At 42.1% G+C, this 21763-nt stretch overlaps 1 protein-coding gene across 2 annotated transcripts in view; it reads left to right on the top strand.

The window, feature by feature from the left end:
* The window catches only part of SOCS7 (suppressor of cytokine signaling 7), a 72526-nt gene that overhangs the window by 38577 nt on the left and 12186 nt on the right, over positions 1 to 21763 (top strand). Inside the window, exons 2-7 of one of the 2 annotated variants that reach the window (XM_089690031.1) lie at positions 10338 to 10402; positions 10496 to 10600; positions 10789 to 10890; positions 16288 to 16418; positions 16501 to 16669; positions 17612 to 17740. In XM_089690031.1, coding sequence (XP_089546157.1) covers positions 10338 to 10402; positions 10496 to 10600; positions 10789 to 10890; positions 16288 to 16418; positions 16501 to 16669; positions 17612 to 17740 — 701 coding nt within the window. The remainder of the gene's footprint in view (positions 1 to 10337; positions 10403 to 10495; positions 10601 to 10788; positions 10891 to 16287; positions 16419 to 16500; positions 16670 to 17611; positions 17741 to 21763) is intronic. The other variant, XM_089690032.1, reaches the window with a different exon arrangement.

Here is a 21763-nt window from a genome sequence, read left to right as displayed (position 1 = left end):
GTCTTCTGTAGCTCAAGTGTTAACCAAGGTCGTAATTCCAGTGCCTGGACAATTGCCTAGTAATAGAACACTCTGCACAGGCCTTGTTGGACAATGTTAGCCAAGCTATTTAGACTTTGCTAAAGGTTAATTGAATCCTGAATTAAGCCCCACAGGCTTTCCCAGATCATCCAGATCTTTTGCCCTAAGAAGCGATGTATCACGTTGCTACATGGTTGTTGTCTTTGATGACCTAACTTTTGAAGCCTACATCCAAAAGCTAGGGGTGCTTCTGACTCAGTCATTCCAACACTCCTGAAAGATAGGAAGTGCTTGTCACACAAGGTCTACCATCGCACATGGAAAGAATAATTTGCCCTGTGTGAGGCAAGAATCTTTCATCCCAGGAAATATTCCATGGGATCATCCTTGCTCTTCTGCTCATAGGACTCATTTCAACTTTCGGTTTTGCTTCAAAGATTGATTGCTTTGTATTCCTTTGTATAAGGTGTAGCACAAATAGTTTCACCTGTACAGCCTCCATTGATTCAATTCTATCTCAAGTTGGTTTTCTAAATTCTTCAAAGGTCACCCTTCAAACCTGTCTGAGATATTCCATTGTCTGCTCTGACACACAAAGTGGTGTTCCTCCTTGCCATCACCTCTACTAGGTGAGTGTCTGAGCTAGCAGCCTTATATTGTAAAAGACCATTTTTCATCCTTCACATGGGCAAGATTGTTTGAAGCCCAGAGCCTCTTTTTCTTCCTAAGGACGTTTTTACCTTCCATCTTAAACAGGGCTCTCTGTCCTCCTTTTTATATCCCTCGATTGCTTGGATGTGATTAGAACTGTTCATGTCTACTTCTCAGCTATGTCTTCTCTCAGACAGTCAATTTGATTCCGGAAGGACCTTGTAAGGGACAACCTGCATTTTTGTTCTACCATTTCTTGATGGCTCAGGCAGGTCATTGTTCAAGCCTAATGGCTTAAACGCAAACCGCTAAATGTACAGATGAAATACAGGTGAAACTAAAAAAATTAGAATATCGTGCAAAAGTTCATTTTTATTCAGTAATGCAACTTAAAAGGTGAAACTAATATATGCAATAGACTCATTACATGCAAAGCAAGATAGTTCAAGCCATGATTTGTCATAATTGTGATGATTATGGCTTACAGCTCATGAAAACCCCAAATCCACAATCTCAGAAAATTAGAAAAGTGTGAAAAGGTACAATATTCTAGACTCAGTGTCCCACTCTAATCAGCTAATTAAGCCATAACACCTGCAAAGGGATCCTGAGCCTTTAAATGGTCTCTCAGTCTGGTTCAGTAGGAATCACAATCATGGGAAAGACTGCTGACCTGACAGTTGTGCAGAAAACCATCATTGACACCCTCCATAAGGAGGGAAAGCCTGAAAAGGTAATTGCAAAAGAAGTTGGATGTTCCCAAAGTGCTGTATCAAAGCACATTAATAGAAAGTTATGTGGAAGGGAAAAGTGTGGAAGAAAAAGGTGCACAAGCAGCAGGAATGACCGCAGTCTGGAGAGGATTGTCAGGAAAAGGCCATTCAAAAGTGTTGGGGACTTTCACAAGGAGTGGACTGAGACTGGAGTCAGTGCATCAAGAGGCACCACACACAGACGGATCCTGGACATGGGCTTCAAATGTCGTATTCCTCTTGTCAAGCCACTCCTGAACAACAAACGTCAGAAGTGTCTTACCTGGGCTAAAGAAAAACAGACCTGGTCTGTTGCTCAGTGGTCCAAAGTCCTCTTTTCTGATGAGAGCAACTTTTGCATCTCATTTGGAAACCAAGGACCCAGAGGAAGAATGGAGAGGCACACACTGCAAGATGCTTGAAGTCCAGTGTGACTTTTCCACAGTCTGTTGATTTGGGGAGCCATTTCATCTGCTGGTGTTGGTGCACTGTGGTTCATTAAGTCCAGGGTCAACGCAGCCGTCTACCAGGAGATTTTGGAGCACTTCATGCTTCCTTCCGCAGATGAGCTTTATGGGGATGCTGATTTCATTTTTCAGCAGGACTTGGCACCTGCCCACACTGCCAAAAGCACTAAAACCTGGTATTTCTATTTCCTGAGGGATTTCAGGGTGGGGTCCGTGGATGGGGTTCGGACAGTGGAAGCTGTGGTATAACGGAATATACCCAAGTGCAGTCGGGTACCGGTTCCGTTACAGGCCCCTTCTCTTCTCCATCTACACCTCCTCCCTTGGCAAACTGATACACTCCCACGGCTTCAAGTATCACTTCTACGCCCATGACACGCAAATCTACCTCTCCACCCCTTGCCTCACCCCTTCATTCTCCACCCGTATCACCCACCTACTGGAACGACATATCAGACTGGATGTCACTCCATTTCCTCAAATTGAACCTTTCCAAAACCGAGCTCCTGATTTTCCCCCAGCCTGTGTCGCCCCCCCCCCCCCCCCTCTCCATCACGACCAACAACGCCACCATCAGTCCCAGCCCGCAAGCTACAGTCCTAGGTGTCACTCTAGACTCAGACCTGTCCTTCCAACCCCATGTCCAATCATTGGCAAACTCATGCAGGCTCCACCTCCGCAACATCTCCAAAATACGTACGTTCCTAACCCCAGAAACTACTAAACAACTCGTATACTCCCTTATTATCTCACGTCTGGACTACTGCAACTCCCTTCTCACTGGCCTACCTCATCACAGACTATCCCCGCTTCAGTCTATCCTGAATTCAGCTGCCAGACTCATCCACCTTACCAACCACTCCGCTTCTGCCATCCCCCTCTGTCATTCCCTCCACTGGCTCCCGATTGCCCAACGCATTAAATTCAAACTACTAACACAGACATACAAAGCCATTCATAATGCTGCCCCAAACTACCTCACCGACCTGATACCCAAATACCACCCTACCCGTAATCTTTGCTCCTCACAAGACCACCTACTTTCTAGCTCCCTGGTCTCCACCTCCCACGCCCGACTGCAGGACTTCTCCAGGACTTCCCCCATCCTCTGGAACTCACTACCCCAATCCATCAGACTGTCACCTACCCTCCTCACCTTTAGGCGCACCCTGAAAACCCATCTCTTCAGGGAAGCCTACCCTGCCCTCACCTAACAGCCAAACTCCTCCTACCACTCCATCCCCCACAGCCACTTCCTCCTGTACCACTATCCCCTCCCTCCTAGATTGTAAGCTCGAAAGAGCAGGGCCCTTTAACCCCTTGTGTTTTGTTTTGTTACTGTATTTTCTCATGTTCTGTCCCTCACTATAATGTACAGCGCTGAGCAAACCTTTTAGCTCTATATAAATACTGTATAATAATAATAATAATAATCTAATTTTCTGAGATTGTGGATTTGGGGTTTTCATGAGCTGTAAGCCATAATCATCACAATTATGACAAATCACGGCTTCAACTATCTTGCTTTGCATGCAATGAGTCTATCTCATATATTTCCCCTTTCAAGCTGCATTACTGAAATAAATGAACTTTTGCACGATATTCTAATTTTTTTAGTTTTACCTGTACATATGAGAGCTGTTTTACCTGCCAAGGATTTGTATTTCTGTTCTTTCAGTCCTGATTTTTACACAGCTCTGCCACACAACACATCCCTGTCTAGCAAGATGGGAGACCTGATTTTTTTTTTCTGTTGCAGGTAAGTAACACATACAGATCTTATGCCTCCCCCAGCATGCAACTTGACCGTGAAAAAGGAGCAGCACACTCATGAGCTTGTCACTTTTCACTCTGCTCTCTACTCCCTATCAGCATGCTTCTTGCATTGTAGCACAGCTGATTGGCTCATTTTTTTGCTTCTACCTCCCTCAGTCTGAGCTGTGCAGAACCTGCAAGAGGCTGATGCCAGGGAAAATTCAGGTACTTGTACAGCCTGAATTAACAAAAATAAATGTTATGATGTGTTAATGAATACAGAGCTGCAACAGTGTATGTCTAATATCCTGGAGTTCAGTTCTTAAAGAATATACTTTGAATTCAAGGTGCACTTTGAGAACTGTGAGTGCTTCCTAAGCTTATAGTTACCAAGCGTCTGTTTTTCAGATTTGCAAGACTGTCACTGGGTCTTCTTTTCACTTGTTCTCTAAATTTTACCAAGTTGATATTCAAGCATTTTCAGTGGTAATTGGTGCCAAATACAGTGAGAGCTTTGTTCTTCCGGCTTTGCTGCAGCAACATTCTGTCTCTTACAGGGAGGAATGGGATTGCACACTTGGCTCCTCTTTTATTCCAAAAATGTTTCTTATTTTCATTGGATAAAAAGTGCCCTACCCTTGACCAATAATAGAACACCTTATATTCATTGAAAAGAGTAAGACATTTTCTAAATAGAGGAGGTGGCAAGTGAGCACTTCTTCCAAACAAAGGGACACCCTTTAAGGGAATTCTGAGCTGAGGATTCACATGTACAAAGTCTAAGAGCACCAACAAAGGGCCCAGCAGTTTAATATTGGTATTGGTAAAGAATTGAATAATACAAAATGATTACTTTTTCAGCAACTCAAAAAACACCTTATTTTTCAGGTTTACTAAACAGAGATAGAAAAGGTATAAACAATAAATTAGTATCAACTCACATAATTTTATAAACACAAAATCATAACAAATATAAGCAGAAGAAAATTCTTATTCACGTCAAGTTGACCATGGAATCTCTTCTTGAAAAATAATGGATGTAATAATAAAAATGTACTGGGATGAATAAAAACCAGTGCAAGAATACAAATGTAATGTGAACACACAGCGCTGCAGCATGTCAGCAGCCACCTCCAGCTGTATTGTAGACTTTAGGTGGGTGGCAGCAAAAACGCAGCTCTACCACCTGTTTTCACCTACCCATCCCTGTCTTGCATCATTTTAAATTTTGAAGTACTACAGTAAAAGAGCCTTTTGGGTTAACAAAGAGCATGTTTGTTTTCAACATGGTGTGAATGGACCCTACTGCTTTCTAGGTCAGCTGTATGCTCATTTGACAGAAGTGATTATGCTGATTATCTGTTTAATGATGAGGCTTTATGTGGATAAGTGGTACAGGAAACCGAATTGTTCAGCTAGGAAGTTGCATTTCTTATATAACCTGACCAACTTTGAAGTGTAGCATCAAAGGTGAGTACAAGATATAGTACAAATCCTGGCAGATAAAGTGTATATATACAGAATATTCCAATTTATCTGTTTAGCTTTTTGCTGCAACCCTTTTCCTGTCATTGCTGTAAGTATTATGAAAGGGCAGTAACAGGATGTAGACAAGGTCACAGCTGCAGTAGCATCTGTGAGCTTGTTTAACTTCCTGAAACAGATTGGGGGGCAACGTAGAACCTCTGTAGGGTGGCAAGGTGCACCCCTGTCATGGTTTCCCAGACCGGGGCCCGATAAAAGCTGCCAGGATTGTAAAGCAAGATTGGGAAACATCCTACTCATATTATGAAATAAGAGTCATTCAGCACCAAGCACATCCAGGTTTATCGGATAAACAGCAGATCAGGGACTCTCTGCCCCTTATCTAGTTGTGCAGAGCACTAGGGAGACAGTGGGACTAATAGAACCCAGACATCTCCTCAAGTATTGCCTGTTTATCAGTTAGGTGGGGAAAAAATAAATTGTTACATAGTCTGGCTGAAAAAAGACAAAAGCCCATCCAGTTCAACCATTAAAGAAAAAAAAAAAAAAAAGTTATCCTATTCCCACAGTTGATCCAGATGAAGGCAAAAAATCCAGCAAAGCATGATCCAATTTGCTCCTGCAGGGAAAACAATTCCTTTCTGATCCCCCGAGAGGCAATCAGACCAATTGTGATTTGAAAAAAAAATTAAAATTTAGTAAAAAAAAAAGTTAAAAGCCCTTTCCTTAAGTACACTTAAGGAACACAAAACTGACAGACCCCGGCATCAACACAAACAGTGTTAGTGAAGCGATCTCTCCTACTGTGCTATTGTATTATGATAGGGGTTCCATTCTCCCCCTCCAGAATACACTGATGCTGGTTGTCCAGCATGACAGAAGCTCAAGTCTTTTTTTTTCTTCTTTAAAGTGGTTGTAAAGGCTGAAGGGTTTTTTTTCTTCATATATTCTATGCATGAAGGTAAAAAAACCACCTGTGTGCTGCTCCCCCCCCCCCCCCCCCAGCTGCCCCTAATACTCACCTGAGCCCTCTCTCAATCCAGCCATTTGAACAGGAGCCTCAGCTGTACTAGGTCTCTCGCTCCTCATTGGCAGAGACAGTGGCTGATACAATGGCTCCCACTGCTGTCAATCACAGCCAGTGAGCCAATGAGGAGAGAGCTAGTGTGGGGCCCAGCCACATAGAGCGGGGCTCAGGAATGAGCATGCACTCACCATGCCCCCATGGCAAGCAGCTTGCTATTAGGGGCACTGGTCAAGGGGGAGCAGCTAGCAGCAGTGGACTCAGAAAGAGGATAGTGGATTCAAAGCCATTACACAGAGCAGGTAAGTGTGACATGTTATTTACTAAAACTAAAAATGAACTTTTAATATCACTGAGAACTGGGCAATCATATGACTGCTGATCACTCAGTTCTCAGTCTGTTCTGAGCAGTGTGGTGATTGTCAGTCACCTCTCTCTGCACTGCCCCTCCAGCGCTCACTGGAGCTTTGGAGGGGGACAGCTAACTTGGTCTCTCAGCAGCACGGAGAGGCTGAGGTAGTTGCTGATCAGGCATCTGGGAGGATCCTGACACTATTATCAGGATTATTCCAGAGCCTGTGATGGCTCTGTAACATCATCCGACAGCAGACTTTAGGCAGCTGTTGGCTGATTTTTGGTCACAGGAGTGCAAACATAAGTGCACTCCTGTGACCCAGAAAAGAAGTATAGCCAAAAAACCTTTGACCATAGCTCTCTTTTAAAGATTTTGCTGCCAGGATTAGTTTCGGCACGCTGAGGTCTTTTTGATGGGAAATTGATTTTGGTCTGGGCAGGGGACCCAGGGTTGACTGTGTCTCTGGCATTCATAATGGAATAAGGGGGGTTAAATATAGGTTAAGAATAGGGGTGGTTGAAGGGAAAGGAGGGTGAGTTGGTGAATGGTTAGAGGTATGGCGAGCATGGCATTGCCTTGTTCAAAGTGGAGGGGAAAGCAAGAAAGAAAACAGGTTGGAGAAGGAAAGGATAAAACAAGGAAGGGACTATATGTCTTATCTAGGGCTAAGTGTGTTTATATTCACTAAGTAACCCAATGGGAATGGGATGGTCCTACTTGGTATGCCTTAAGGGGCCAGATTGCTATATTGAATTACATCAGCCAGTGCATAAACCTGTGCAGGTCTGTATGCAGTTAAGAGGGGTGTTTTTAATCGATTTTAGGGGCTGCACCCTGGACAAAGCTAATGCAAATTGTTACAGTATGCTAATCCGCATAACTATGCCATTACTGTGTATCAAGCTCTGTAGAGTGAAGGGTTGACAGAGGTCTGTGGGATCTTTCTCATTTAGTCTTTGTTGGTGATTAGGGCAGCTAGTTGGGGCAGGATGGTCTGTCTGGAATTCCAGCCAGTCGGGTACAGAGATTGATGCAAAGACAGGCCATAGACCGTGCGATTTGTGGTTGCAGGAAAGAAAATGAATACTGCAGAGCTATTGTATTCTTTTGGCAGGGCGGGGGGAGAACACAGTGATTATTACTAGCAGTTATAGCCGCTCGCAATGATTGCATGAAAAATCAGACAGGCTGGTTGCACCCATCCCTGCCAGGAGAACACAGTGATAATTGCTAGTGGTTATAGCTGCTGGCAATAATCACATGAAAATTTTGACAGACTGGTTTTACCCAAGTCATCGAATTGTGTACAGTCAGCCTTCCCATAGATGGTTCAAACCTCGGCTGGTTCAGAAGGGTCTGGCCGAGATTTCAACCATCTATGGCCAACTTAAGTGGAAGAGATCTTCTAATTGAGATGCAGTGTGTAGGATGAAGGTCCTGTTGTTAAGGTGTGCTTGGAGATGAAATGGGTAATCCAATCTATATGTTGCTCCCACTGTCTGGATTACATCCAGCAATGAATACAAGGCTTCCTCAGGCTAAGGTAGAGTTTGTGATGTTATCCTCAACCCCCCCCCCCCCAATCCACCTGAGCCAATCAGGATCATCTTTATTGAAACAAATACAAGAGTTTCTTTGTCTGAGCAGTGCTCAACCCAACTTGATTTTGTTTTGGCAGTGTACAAGAAATCTCATGTACCGCTGGCGGAGCACAGTGCTCTATGGTATACGTAACTGATGCTACATACAGTATATACAGCACAAACCGTGGCCACATTAGTAAAGGAAACAGTTCATTTGGACCAGCTTGGCCTAAACAAACTAAAGTGAACAAGAAGTTAAGCTTTAAAACCTGTCTGGACTGACCTCTGAGGCTGCATTACTTCACAGTGCCTGTAGCTACAGTGTAACAACTTGCCCTCCAGACACCAGGCCATTTTTTTGTAATACGGCACTGAGTTACTTTAACTGACAATTGTGCGGTCATGCAACGTTGTTCATAAATTAAATTTGTAATTTTTTCCCACAAATAGCTTTCTTTTGGTGGTATTTGATCACCTCTGCGTTTTTTGGGGTTTTTTTTTTTTTTTTGCGCTATAAACACCGAAAAAAAGACAATTTTGAAAAAAAAATGTTTGACTTTTTGCTATCCAATGAAAAAATTTAAAAAATCTAATTTCTTAATAAATTTGGGCCAAAATGTATTCTGCTACATATCTTTGCTTAAAAAAAAAAATCCCAATATGTGTAAATTAATTGGTTTACGTGAAAGTTATAGCATCTAGAAATGGCAGTATATATACTGGGATTTTTATTTACTTGTAATGGCGGCTATCAGCGATTTATAGCGGGACTGCGGCGTGCATTCAAACACTGGGTGGGAACTAACTGCCACTGACATCCCCAGTGATACTAATACAGTGATCAGTGCTAATAAAAAGCACTGACACTGTACTAATGACACTGGGCAAGGAAGGGTTCACATCTGGGGCGATCAAAGGGTTAATTGTATGCTTTGTGTGTGTTTTACTAGGGAGACATGCTGTTTTCTATCACTGTGCTGTGCAGAGAGATACAAAACAGCATGCCCGTGCTGAAAGGAGAGAGACCTGTTGTTTACACACAAGTCTCTCCCCTGCCAGCTTTCCTTGACAATCGCTGAGTGCCAGCCGACCCAGTGATTGACATCTCTAGCCTCTAATAGTGGCGCGCCTGCATGCCCCTTACCCGGAAATTCAAATCTCGTATATATTAGTGATCTTGCGCAGCCCTGCTGCTCTGTAGTAGTACTATACTATACAATACTATAGGAAGGAGGGCAAGCTGTTAAAGCAACACGGTCTCTAGAATAAAACTGATAAAACAGGCACTCTGTGAATAAACTAAGTTGAATTGTCACCTGACAGTAACAAATCTTTGCTTGCTTAAAGTATAACTAAAGACAATACATTTTTTTTTAAGTTTGGGTAGAGTGGAAATGGATTGGAACACCAGATAGGTATTTAGTGCAGTGTGCACCCCCATTAGGGCGATTTACCCTCTCAATTTGTCCTGTTTATCATAATCAATAGTGAAAGTAAAAGAAACCCCTCATTTTGGGTTGTCACAAAAAAAGTAATAGAAGGGACATTTTCTAATTGGGGCATTAGTCCTGTGACCTGGGGGTCCTCAAGGAATTTCCTTACTTTGCAGGTATTTTCTCTCACTTCCTGTTTTGGCCATGGGACAGGAAGTGAAGGGAAATCTCTGCAATGGGCATATACCGTTGGCAAAAAATAAACTGACAGGGACTATAACCCTCCCTTACTCTATCTAAAAATGGGAAAAAAGTTGTCTATAGTTCTACTTTAGAGACGCCAGTATCCTAAGGTTTCCTAGTGTGTCAGATACCTGGTCAACTGCTCGGGACTGTTCCTCCTTCTGGCTGCTTCTTCACTACTGTGTCCTGTATTGGCAGTGTTTTGTTCATTATTCTTTTTTTTAAACTAGTGACAGGGATATTTTGACTCTGATTGTTAAGAATACATTTGTTTTGTCTGTGTGGCCACTGCTACTAGAAAAAAGAAATTTCAGAAATATTCACCTGTGTCTTTTTTTTATTCTTTATAGATATATAGTATATTGATCAGCCTAGTCAGTGAGGCCTTTTTGATCATCCACTCTGCTTGCTGCAAAATTGGTATCACTTGCCTTGGTTGATCAGCCTTATAGCTGAGCCATGGTGAATACATGTTCAACTTGTTCTCTGCAAATATTTAATGGTCTATACCTAAATGGATAAAATGGCATTTTTTATTTGTTACTTAGTAGTATGGTTCTGTTTACAGGAAACCCCGTTTAACCAGAACTCAAAGTGCCTTCTCTCCAGTTTCTTTCAGTCCCCTCTTCACTGGTAAGTGGGAACTTAGCAATTCTTGAAGCAGCAAAATGATTGAAATGTACACAGGGTTAATGTTAAACACAACATGCAATTCCTCTCTTACAGGTGAAACAGTGTCACTCGTGGATGTGGACATTTCCCACCGGGGATCATGCTCTACCCACCCACCAACTCCACCTCCACCTCCTCGCAGGAGTCTCAGCCTTTTAGGTAATGCATTTCCTCACCTCTGTAAGGGAAGGTTATCTACTGGGATAAAAAAAAGTTTCCAGATAGGAATATACGTCGGGTTATCTAATTTTAAATGCTTCCATGTTGACTATAATGCTAAACGCTGCATGTTGTGTACGGTACAGCATGTTATTTTTGCTATTTAAAATAAAGGGTTCTTATTCCAGATGACATTGGAGGCATACAGCCAGCATCTGTTCTAGTGGGTCCCATGACCTCCTCTCTGCAGTCCTTCCCACTGCCCCCACCACCACCCCCACACGCTTCAGGTCAGTACTTCACATACACTCAAAATAAAAATTGTTTAAAAATTATGCAAACCATTTTGGCCCTATTGATTTTAAATAAAGTAGACTTAAACCACAAATGAATGACATTAAATGTGTTAAATCACTGTACATCATAAACAACTGCTGTTGTTTTCACTTTTTTTTTTTTAAATCCTTTTTGCTTCTCCACTGTGCTGATCTCCTGCTCTCTGTTGCTGCTCCATCCCCAAATGCAGCCATCTTCGCCACGGATTCTTCTTGGACCTATTCTGTCTATTTATGATGTTACACCATACCTGACTGTATTTTGAGCATGCTGTGAAAGTGCTGGGGTGTAGGCTTCATTTACAGTAAACACAGAAATGAAATAAAATGCTTGGAACCAGGGGAAGAAGTTGTTTTAACAAAATATACTTTGCATATTTTTGAAGTTACAATTCTGGGCTGAAACTGAAAATTTAGGATGCGAAAACCGAAATGGAAAAAAAAAACTTATACTGTATGTGTGTGTGTATGTGTGTATATATCTATATATATAGATATATATATATATAGATATATATATATATATATATATATATACACAGGTGAAACTCGAAAAATTAGAATATCATGCAAAAATTTATTTATTTCAGTAATGCAACTTGAAATGTGAAACTAATATATAAGATAGACTCATTACATGCAAAGCAAGATAGTTCAAGCCGTGATTTGTCATAATTGTGATGATTATGGCTTACAGCTCATGAAAACCCCAAATCCACAATCTCAGAAAATTAGAATATTGTGAAATGGTGCAATATTCTAGGCTCAAAGTGTCCCACTCTAATCAGCTAATTAAGCTATAACACCTGCAAAGGGTTCCTGAGCCTTTAAATGGTCTCTCAGTCTGGTTCAGTAGGAATCACAATCATGGGAAAGACTGCTGACCTGACAGTTGTGCAGAAAACCATCATTGATACCTTCCATAAGGAGGGAAAGCCTCAAAAGGTAATTGCAAAAGAAGTTGGATGTTCCCAAAGTGCTTTATCAAAGCAGATTAATAGAAAGTTATGTGGAAAGGGAAAGTGTGGAAGAAAAAGGTGCACAAGCAGCAGGGATGACCACAGCCTGGAGAGGATTGCCAGGAAAAGGCCATTCAAAAGTGTTGGGGACTTTCACAAGGAGTGGACTGAGGCTTGAGTCAGTGCATCAAGAGCCACCACACACAGACGGATCCTGGACATGGGCTTCAAATGTCGTATTCCTCTTGTCAAGCTGCTCCTGAACAACAAACAACGTCAGAAGCGTCTTACCTGGGCTAAAGAAAAACAGACCTGGTCTGTTGTTCTGTGGTCCAAAGTCCTCTTTTCTGATGAGAGCAACTTTTGCATCTCATTTGGAAACCAAGGACCCAGAGTATGGAGAAGGAGTGGAGAGGCACACACTACAAGGTGCTTGAAGTCCAGTGTGACTTTTCCACAGTCTGTTGATTTGGGGAGCCATGCCATCTGCAGGTGTTCGTGCACTGCGCTTCATTAAGTCCAGGGTCAACGCAGCCGTCTACTAGGAGATTTTGGAGTACTTCATGCTTCCTTCCGCAGACGAGTTTTATGGGGATGCTGACTTCATTTTCCAGCAGGACTTGGCACCTGCCCACACTGCCAAAAGCACCAAAACCTGGTTCAATGACCATGGGATTACTGTGCTTGATTGGCCAGCAAACTCGCCTGACCTAAACCCCATAGAGAATCTGTGGGGCATTGCCAAGAGAAAGATGAGAGACATGAGACCAAACAATGCAGAAGAGCTGAAGGCCACTATTGAAGCATCCTGGTCTTCCATAACACCTCAGCAGTGCCACAGGCTGATAGCTTCCATGCCACGACGCATTGAGGCAGTAATTGCTGCAAAAGGGGCCTAAACCAAGTACTGAGTACATATGCATGCTTATACTTTTCAGAGGTCTGATATTGTTCTATGTACAATCCTTGTTTTATTGATTGCGTGTAATATTCTAATTTTCCGACATCGTGGATTTGGGGTTTTCATTAGCTGTAAGACATAATCATAAGAATTATGACAAATCACGGCTTGAACTATCTTGTTTTGCATGTAATGAGTTTATCTCATATATTACTTTAACCTTTTAAGTTGCTTTACTGAAATAAATGGACTTTTGCACGATATTCTAATTTTTCGAGTTTCATTTGTGTGTGTGTGTGTGTGTGTGTGTATATGTATGTATGTATGTATGTGTATATATATATATATATATATATATACACACACACACACACACACACACACACACACACACACACACACACACACACACTTGCAAGAAAAAGTATGTGAACCCCTTGGGATTACGTGGAGTATTGCATGAATTGGGCATAAAATGTGCTCTGAACGTCATCTAAGTCACAACAATAGAAGAACACAGTCTGCTGAACATAATACTACACAAACATTAGATGTTGCCTTGGTTTAATTGCACATAACATGTAAACATTCACAGTGCAGGGAGGAAAAAGTATGTGAGGCCCTAGCTTAATGACTTCTCCCAGAGCTAATTGGAGCCAGGAGTGAGCCAACCTTGACTCCAATCAGTGTGATGATATTGGATGTGTTGCTGACAGCTGTCCTGCCCTTAAAAAACACACACCTGTTTTGGGTTTACTGGTTTCAAGAAGCACTGTCTGATGTGAACCATGCCTCGCAGAAAAGAGCTCTCAGAAGACCTACGATCAAGAATTGTTGACTTGCATGAAGCTGGAAAGGGTTACAAAAGTATCTCCAAAAGCCTTGATGTTCATGTGTCCACGGTAAGACAGACTGTCTACAAATGGAGAAAGTTTAGCACTGTTGTTACTCTCCCTAGGAGTGGTCGTCCTGTAAAAATGACAGCAAGAGCACAGTGCAGAATTTTGCATGAGGTAAAGAAGAATCCCAGAGTGTCAGCTAAAGACCTACAGAAATCTCTGGCACATGCTAACATTTTTGTAGACACATCTACAATAAGGAAAACATTAAACAAGAATGGAGTACATGGGAGGACACCACGGAGGAAGCCATTGCTGTCCAAAAAGAATATTGCAGCACGTTTGAAGTTTGCAAAAGAGCACCTGGATGTTCCACAGCACTACTGCCAAAATATACTGTGGACAGATGAAACCAAGATTGCGTTGTTTGGGAAGAACACACAACACTATGTGTGGAGAAAAAAAGGCACAGCACACCAACATCAAAACCTCATCCCCACTGTAAAACATGGCGGAGGGAACATCATGGTTTGGGGCTGCTTTGCTGCCTCAGGGCCTGGACAGATTGTTGTCATTGATGGGAAAATGAATTCCAGAGTTTATCAAGACATTTTGCAGGAAAACGTATGACCATCTGTCCGCCAACTGAAGCTCCGCAGAGGATGGGTGATGCAACAGGACAATGACCCAAAGCATGCAAGTAATTCAACAAAACAATGGCTGCAACAGCACAGAATACGCCTTCTGGAGTGGCCCAGTCAGAGTCCTGACCTCAACCCGATTGAAATGCTGTGGCATGACCTTAAGAGAGCGATTCACACCAGACATCCCAAGAATATTGCTACACTGAAACAGTTTTGTGAAGAGGAGTGGTCCAAAATTACTCCAGATCGATGTGCAGGTCTGATCTGCAACTACAGGAAACGTTTGGTTGAGGTTATTGCTGCCAAAGGAGGGTCAACCAGTTATTAAGTCCAAAGGTTCACATACTTTTTCCTCCCTGCACTGTGAATGTTTACATGTGATGTGCAATTAAACCATGGCAACATCTAATGTTTGTGTAGTATTATGTTCAGCAGGCTGTGTTCTTTTATTGTTGTGACTTAGATGACGTTCAGAGCACATTTTATGCCCAATTCATGCAAAACTCCACATAATCCCAAGGGGTTCACATACTTTTTCTTGCAACTGTGTGTGTGTGTATGTGTATATATATATATATATATATATATATTTATATTTATTCATTCTACTTTTTAATTAATATCCTGAATTTAAATGAATATGAATTCATTTTTCAACACCAATTTTTTTGACCAAAAGGCACACTGAACAGTTTTTGAAGCACAAGAACAGCTCAAGAAAAATGCATCCCTTTAAATTCAATGTATTTGCATCTGCATTTTTCGTGCAAAAAAAGAAAAAAAAAACCCGCTAAAAACGCACTTCCCCGTTGAGGCCTAGTTCACACCAGTGTGGGTTTTTTTGTGCTTTTTGCAGAAACGCACTACAGTCCATTTAACATGGTTTCCTATGGGACACGTTCACATCTATGCTTTTTTGAGCTGCTGCATTTTTGGAAAAGGTCAGGGACTTTTTTAAATGTAAAACGTTGGGTTTTTGCTTCAATAGACTTCAATGGAGATGCTGCAGTTAATGCATGTAGTGCGTTTTTGACACCTTTATGCGTTTTTGACCCGTTTTGATGCTTTTTTAAATCTGCCCAGCAACAAGTTGGCCCAAAAAAAGAAAACCACAAAAAAAAGCCTGAAAAAGGTAAAAAAACGTGTGTGCAAAAATTACTGCAAAACAAACAAAATGCACACTGCATTGGTGTGAACCAGGCCTGAAATGTATTAAAAATGGTCATGCAACCTATGATAAACGCGCTACAAATGTGATAAAATCGTGGGTGTAATCTTGGGTAAAATCGCATATTTTGCGGCGCCATTATCAGCACCTCTTTTCTATTGTCAAAATGCAGATAACACTTTTTTCGTCCAATACATTTCAGCCGATACAATTCGGCCACCGATATATCAATGAATCCCTAGTAAAAATCTTACCATATTTCTCCTTCAGGAATTTTTGAGTTTCACTTTAATAAGAACTAAATATATGTGGGCCTTTAAATTACTTGTGCTAAAAAAACCTAATTAATGTATATATTGCTTTTAAATATACTTTTTCAAAATTTAGCTTCTGCACTATGCCAAGAGGGCTGGCAAAGTCTTTATGTAAGAGTACATATAAAGTAACATGCACTCATGGGAAAATCAGGGTTCTGCTCTTGAGCTGCCTACAGCTCATGCAGGAACAGAGTAGCTTGCTGCTGCCACTTAAATTCTGACTGCTCTGAACCTGCACATGCTCAGAGCTCACAGCTTCCGTCAGCCTAGAGATCGGTGAGTGGGAGCTCACCAGTCTTTCCTGCTTTCCATCCTAATTCAGATGGGCCAGGAGAGCCTGAGCTTCATGAGGGGGGATTTCAAAGAGGTAGATTTGTTTGCCTACAATATAACCCTAGTGAAAACATTTTCAATGATGAATTGTCCCCTTTGTTGACAGGACATGACCTTTTTATATCATCACACAAAATGCTGCAAGTTTGATGATATTGATCAAGAATATGCTTGTGTTTTCTCCATTTCAGAACCACTGCCACAAGTGGTTCCCATTCGGCCAACTGAGTGCACACCTGTTCCTCTTGTGCAACCCTTACAGTGCCCCATCTTACGCCAGGATCACAGTAGCTTTGCTGCTAGTTTACGAGAGCTGGAGAAGGTAAAGCGTGTTTCTGGCCAGCTTTTAACATGCCCTTTGCATTAAATGTTGGGTATAACTAATTATTTCTCTCTCCCTGCAGTGTGGCTGGTATTGGGGACCCATGAACTGGGAGGACGCAGAGATGAAGCTGAAGGGGAAACCTGATGGCTCATTCCTAGTAAGAGACAGCTCTGATCCCCGCTATATCCTGAGCTTAAGCTTTCGCTCACAGGGCATCACTCACCACACACGCATGGAGCACTATCGAGGTGAGGATATGCATTTTAAAACTCTGTTCATAGAAGCAGCAGGAAAGCATTGTTTTAGAATGTCATATGTTTAAAAAAATTACTTTGTTTTAAATAGTTGTTACTTGGTAAACACCTAAGCTCCGGAAGATTTTACCCCCTACGTAACCAGGCCATTTTTTGCTATATGGGACTTTGCTAATTTAACTGGCAATTGCACAGTCATACAACACTGTACACAGATGAAATTTGTCATTTTTTTCACACAAATAGAGCTTTCTTTTGGTGGTATTTTGTCAACACTGTTTTTTTTTTATTCATTATATGAACAAATAGCGTAGCTTTTGAAAAAAAAAATATTTTTACTTTGTTATAAAACATTCAATAAAAACTTTTTTTTAAAAATCGAATTTCTTCATAAATTCGTGCCACAATGTATTCTGCTACATGTCTTTGGTAAAAAAAAATCCCAATAAGTGTATATTGGTTTGTGTGAAAACTACAGCATCTACAAACTATGGGATTTATGCTAGAATTTTAGTTCTTTTATACTAGTAATGGCAGTGATTGGCGACTTATAGTGGGACTCTGATAGTGGGCATTCTGACACTAACTGACACTTTGTGGGTGCTGACTAACTGACACTGACATCATTAGTGACACTTTTTACAGTGATCATTGATAATACTATACACTGTCACTGTACTAATGACACTGGCTGGGAAGGGGTTAACAATTAAGGGGAATCAAAGTTTTCTGTGAATTAATAGACTACAAGTACAGTCAGCCCTGTTTGATTGCAAACATTGCAGTGACGCGTATGTTGCCGCAAGTGTGAAGCAGACCTTTTAATTTACACCTTTTTCCCAAGTGAAGGGGTAAAGATGTTTCTTGAAGCTGAGAGTTTACTTTACAATGTAAGCTTTGACCAGAGTGATGCATATCATGTCTCTCCCTTCTCAGGTACGTTCAGTCTCTGGTGTCATCCCAAGTTTGAAGATCGCTGCCAGTCTGTAGTGGAATTTATTAAACGAGCAATTATGCACTCAAAAAATGGAAAGTTCCTGTATTTTCTACGCTCACGAGTACCAGGTCAGTGCTTTGAAAGCTTTTTTTTTTTTTTTTTTTTTTTTTTTGAAGATGCCTTTAGACACAAGCAGGCTGTCGGCTATCTGCATTGTTTTTATATGTTCTTATTTAAAGTAGCTCAAAATCTTTTACCTTGTCATTTTATGCCATCTTATGTTATTTCCTCAGATCTACTATTACTTGTCAGACATCCCTCTCTTTTATATTCACTTGTGGTTTAAATGGAGCTATTCTGGAAATAATGAACATATAGAAAACTACCGTATTTGCCGGCGTATAAGACGACTTTTTGACCCTTGAAAATCTTCTCAAAAGTCGGGGGTCGTCTTATACGCCGGTACACATGTTATTGGGACTGCGGCATTAAGTACAGGGGTTTGCAGGGGCTGATGTCTCTCTTACCTGGATCCAGTCCCACGACGATCCGGTCCAGGAAGCGCGGCGTCTCCTTCAGTTCGGCCACTGGATGTTCGTGCGGCTGCTCGGCTCCGCCTCCTCACCGGTGATTGGCCGCCAGAACTGTAGCTCAGGAAAGGCACACAGGCGGCCAATCACCGGCGAGGGGGCGGAGCCGAGCGGCCCCGCGAAAATTGAGTGCCGGAGCAGCAGGTAAGTGTGCTGTGTAGAGGTGCTGCTGCAACCACATATGCTGGCTGCAGCAGCACCATACGAGAACAGGGTCAGCAAGTCTCAGTGGGAGGTATAGTGCCCCATCATTGGTGTCACTGATACCAATGATGGGGCACTATTCCTCCCACTGATACCAACGATGGGGCACTATTCCTCCCACTGACACCAATGATGGGGCACTATTCCTCCCCCCCACTGACACCAACGATGGGGCACTATTCCACCCCCCACTGACACCAATGATGGGGCACTATTCCACCCCCCACTGACACCAATGATGGGACACCATTCCTCCCACTGACATCAATGATGGGACACCATTCCTCCCACTGACACCAATGATGGGGCACTATTCCTCCCACTGACACCAATGATGGGGCACTATTCCTGCCACTGATACCAATGATGGGGCACCATTCCTGCCACTGATACCAATGATGGGGCACCTATTCCCCCCACTGATACCAATGATGGGGCACTATTCCTGCCACTGATACCAATGATGGGGCACTATTCCTCCCACTGACACCAATGATGGAGCACTATTCCTCCACTGATACTAATGATAGGGCACTATTCCTGCCACTAATGCCAATGATGGGGCACTATTCCTGCCACTAATACCAATGATGGGGCACTATTCCTCCCACTGACATCAATGATGGGGCACTATTCCTCCCACTGATACCAATGATGGGGCACTATTCCTCCCACTGATACCAATAATGGGGCACTATTCCTTCCACTGATACCAATGATGGGGCACTATTCCTCCCACTGACACCAATGATGGGGCACTATTCCTCCCACTGACATCAATGATGGGGCACTATTCCTCCCACTGGTGTGCATTGGAAGAGGGGTAGTCTTATACGGCGAGTATAGCCCAAACACTACATTTTAGCAGGAAAAGTAGGGGGGTCGTCTTATACGCCCAGTCGTCTTATACGCCGGCAAATACGGTAACCAAATATCTAACAGTAAAGGTTGCTTTAAATTTAAAGGAAGTTTTTAAACTTGTACTCTAGCATCTTATTTGTACAGTAAAGGTTGAGTACTCATAAACCGTGGGTTATAGGCTGGTACTGTCAGGTGGTTGGACACTGGCAAAGAGTTTGAACATTTCCCCTATAACCCTATCCCACTCCATGTCCTAAAGTGATGGTCCACCTCTTCCTTGCGTAGAGATCACTCCTTAATTTAAACACGCAGAGCTTAGTCTTGGGTGGCTGACCAGGTGTTACATCACACCACAGGTTGCACACTTTACCCTGTTCGATAGTCTCAGATATCGAACTAGATATATACTTATTATAGATGTTTAATACAAAGATACAATATTATAATTTAAATATATATATCACAGTAATAGGTGCAGCGCTAATAAATATATGGATATATTATATATACTGTATAATACAATATCAGCAAGTGCAAAATGAATATCACTTAATGGTGATTATTAGTGACTGAACAGTTCAAAGTGATAAAATCGTGTGGATCCTGAGTGATCACAATTTCAGGTGCACGGATGTCTTGGTCCAAAAGTGATAGGTGATGTGACTCAAATGAATGAAATACGCACTCACCAGAAGTGCGTTTAAAATACGCAATATGAAATCCTGCGTCAAGCAATAAGAAGGTCATCTGCTTCCAGGTCAGATCACATCATAAATCACCATCCAGGTACATCAGCGTGTAGGATTCCCTGATCCGTTAGCATGTATCACCCTCTAGGATCATCTTTTGTTGTTGACCTGGAAGCAGATGACCTTCTTATTGCTTGACGCAGGATTTCATATTGCGTATTTTAAACGCACTTCTGGTGAAGATCCTGGTACACAGATATACTCGGACTACTAGGAGAAGACCCCTGGCTTCTTCCTAACACACCAGACCTGCTGTATCTGATGGACAAAGGAATCTCTGAGTTTGTCATTCATACTTTGCTGAAAACAAGGAAAGCCACTTCCAGAAAGATTTACTATTGTACCTGTAAATCCTTATCTGACTGGTGTGGACACAGGCCCTTAATCCCAGAGATTGCTCTGTGCCTTGCATTCTGACCTTCCTACAATCAGGTCTTGACCAAATCTTAGCCTTGAAGTGGTATAAACGCAATTTAAAAAAACGCTGACATGCAGGGTTTTTATGACAGAAGAGACCCTTTCATAAATGCTCTCCCCACCTGTCAACGGTTATGTACACTGAGCCATGCATGTGCAGCTCATAATACATTTACGCCATCCACTTTTTTGCCATGATGAAGTGACTTTTGTGTGCAATCACAGGAGCAATGTCATAAAGGCCAATTGTTGGGAGTCACTGGAAGATCACTACCAATTTGTGGCACTGTTTTTTGCCCTGGCATCAGCCTTGCGAGTGTACACTCTCCACAAAAGTGTATGCATGGTTCTGGCCATTTTTATTGCTCAGAGACACAGCATTTGCGATATAACTGGATCATATCTTTTGAACAGACTGAAATTTGAAATTATATACATAACGCAATGCTACCTTCAGGAGTTTGGGTGGCCTCTAAATTTTTTGAAAGTTGTCTTTGGTTTCTTCTCCACAGCGTGAGTATCTGGTCCTAGCTCTGGACACCAGGCAAGTAGAAGTTTAGTTACCTTCAGATGCTGCAGGAATATGGAAGACTTCTATGGACTTGTAACTGATCTTCTCTATGTTCCCATAGCAAGGTGTTGGGTCTTATGGCCATTCCTTGGTACATATTTTCATTCAAGGGATGACTTGCCTAGTCCTGCCTATTTGTCCATCCTTTGCTCTGAAGGATCTCAATTGTATACTTTGCGTTTTGCAGAGGCCCTTTTTCGAAAATATTCAGGAGATTCCTTTGTCAACATTGTCTGAAAAGGGGACCACTACCACAGCATGATACAGTTTGCAGCATTGTCTCGCAACATCCTTTTCCTATCCATCACAAGGATAAGGTGGCTGCATTCTAATGTTTTCCTCAGGAGCTGCTTCCTCACTTTCTCTGCACGATCTGGATAGAAAGCATTTAGGTGATCTTCAAAGCCCAGGAGGGGGGTGGTACACCAGCTTAGTACTTCTACTTCTAGACATGCTGTAGGCCCTCCCAGTCTGTATAGATTTACTGCGGCAGGGACCTATCTTCCACCCTTCTCGTTTTTTTATTAAATGGCATGATTGTTGAAATCTGAGGGTCTGAAAGACAGAGGCATTGTTGAGTCTGTCATTCCTAGGATTCAGAAGGTTTGCAAGCCACTTCCTGTAAGGTGTATTATTGTACTTGGAAAGCATATTTTTGGTGCTAAGATTCCAGGGGCTTCACCCCCAGGAGATTTTTCTTTTACAATTATTTTAATATAGACAGCACAACAAAGAAACAGTCAGAGACAAGTTCATTGA

Source organism: Staurois parvus, unplaced genomic scaffold, assembly GCF_062004578.1.
Source record: "Staurois parvus isolate SC_StPar_1 unplaced genomic scaffold, SC_StPar_1.0 ptg000511l, whole genome shotgun sequence".
NCBI lineage: Eukaryota > Metazoa > Chordata > Amphibia > Anura > Ranidae > Staurois > Staurois parvus.
Note: the sequence above shows the minus strand (reverse complement) of the source record. Positions and strands in the feature narration are given on the sequence as shown.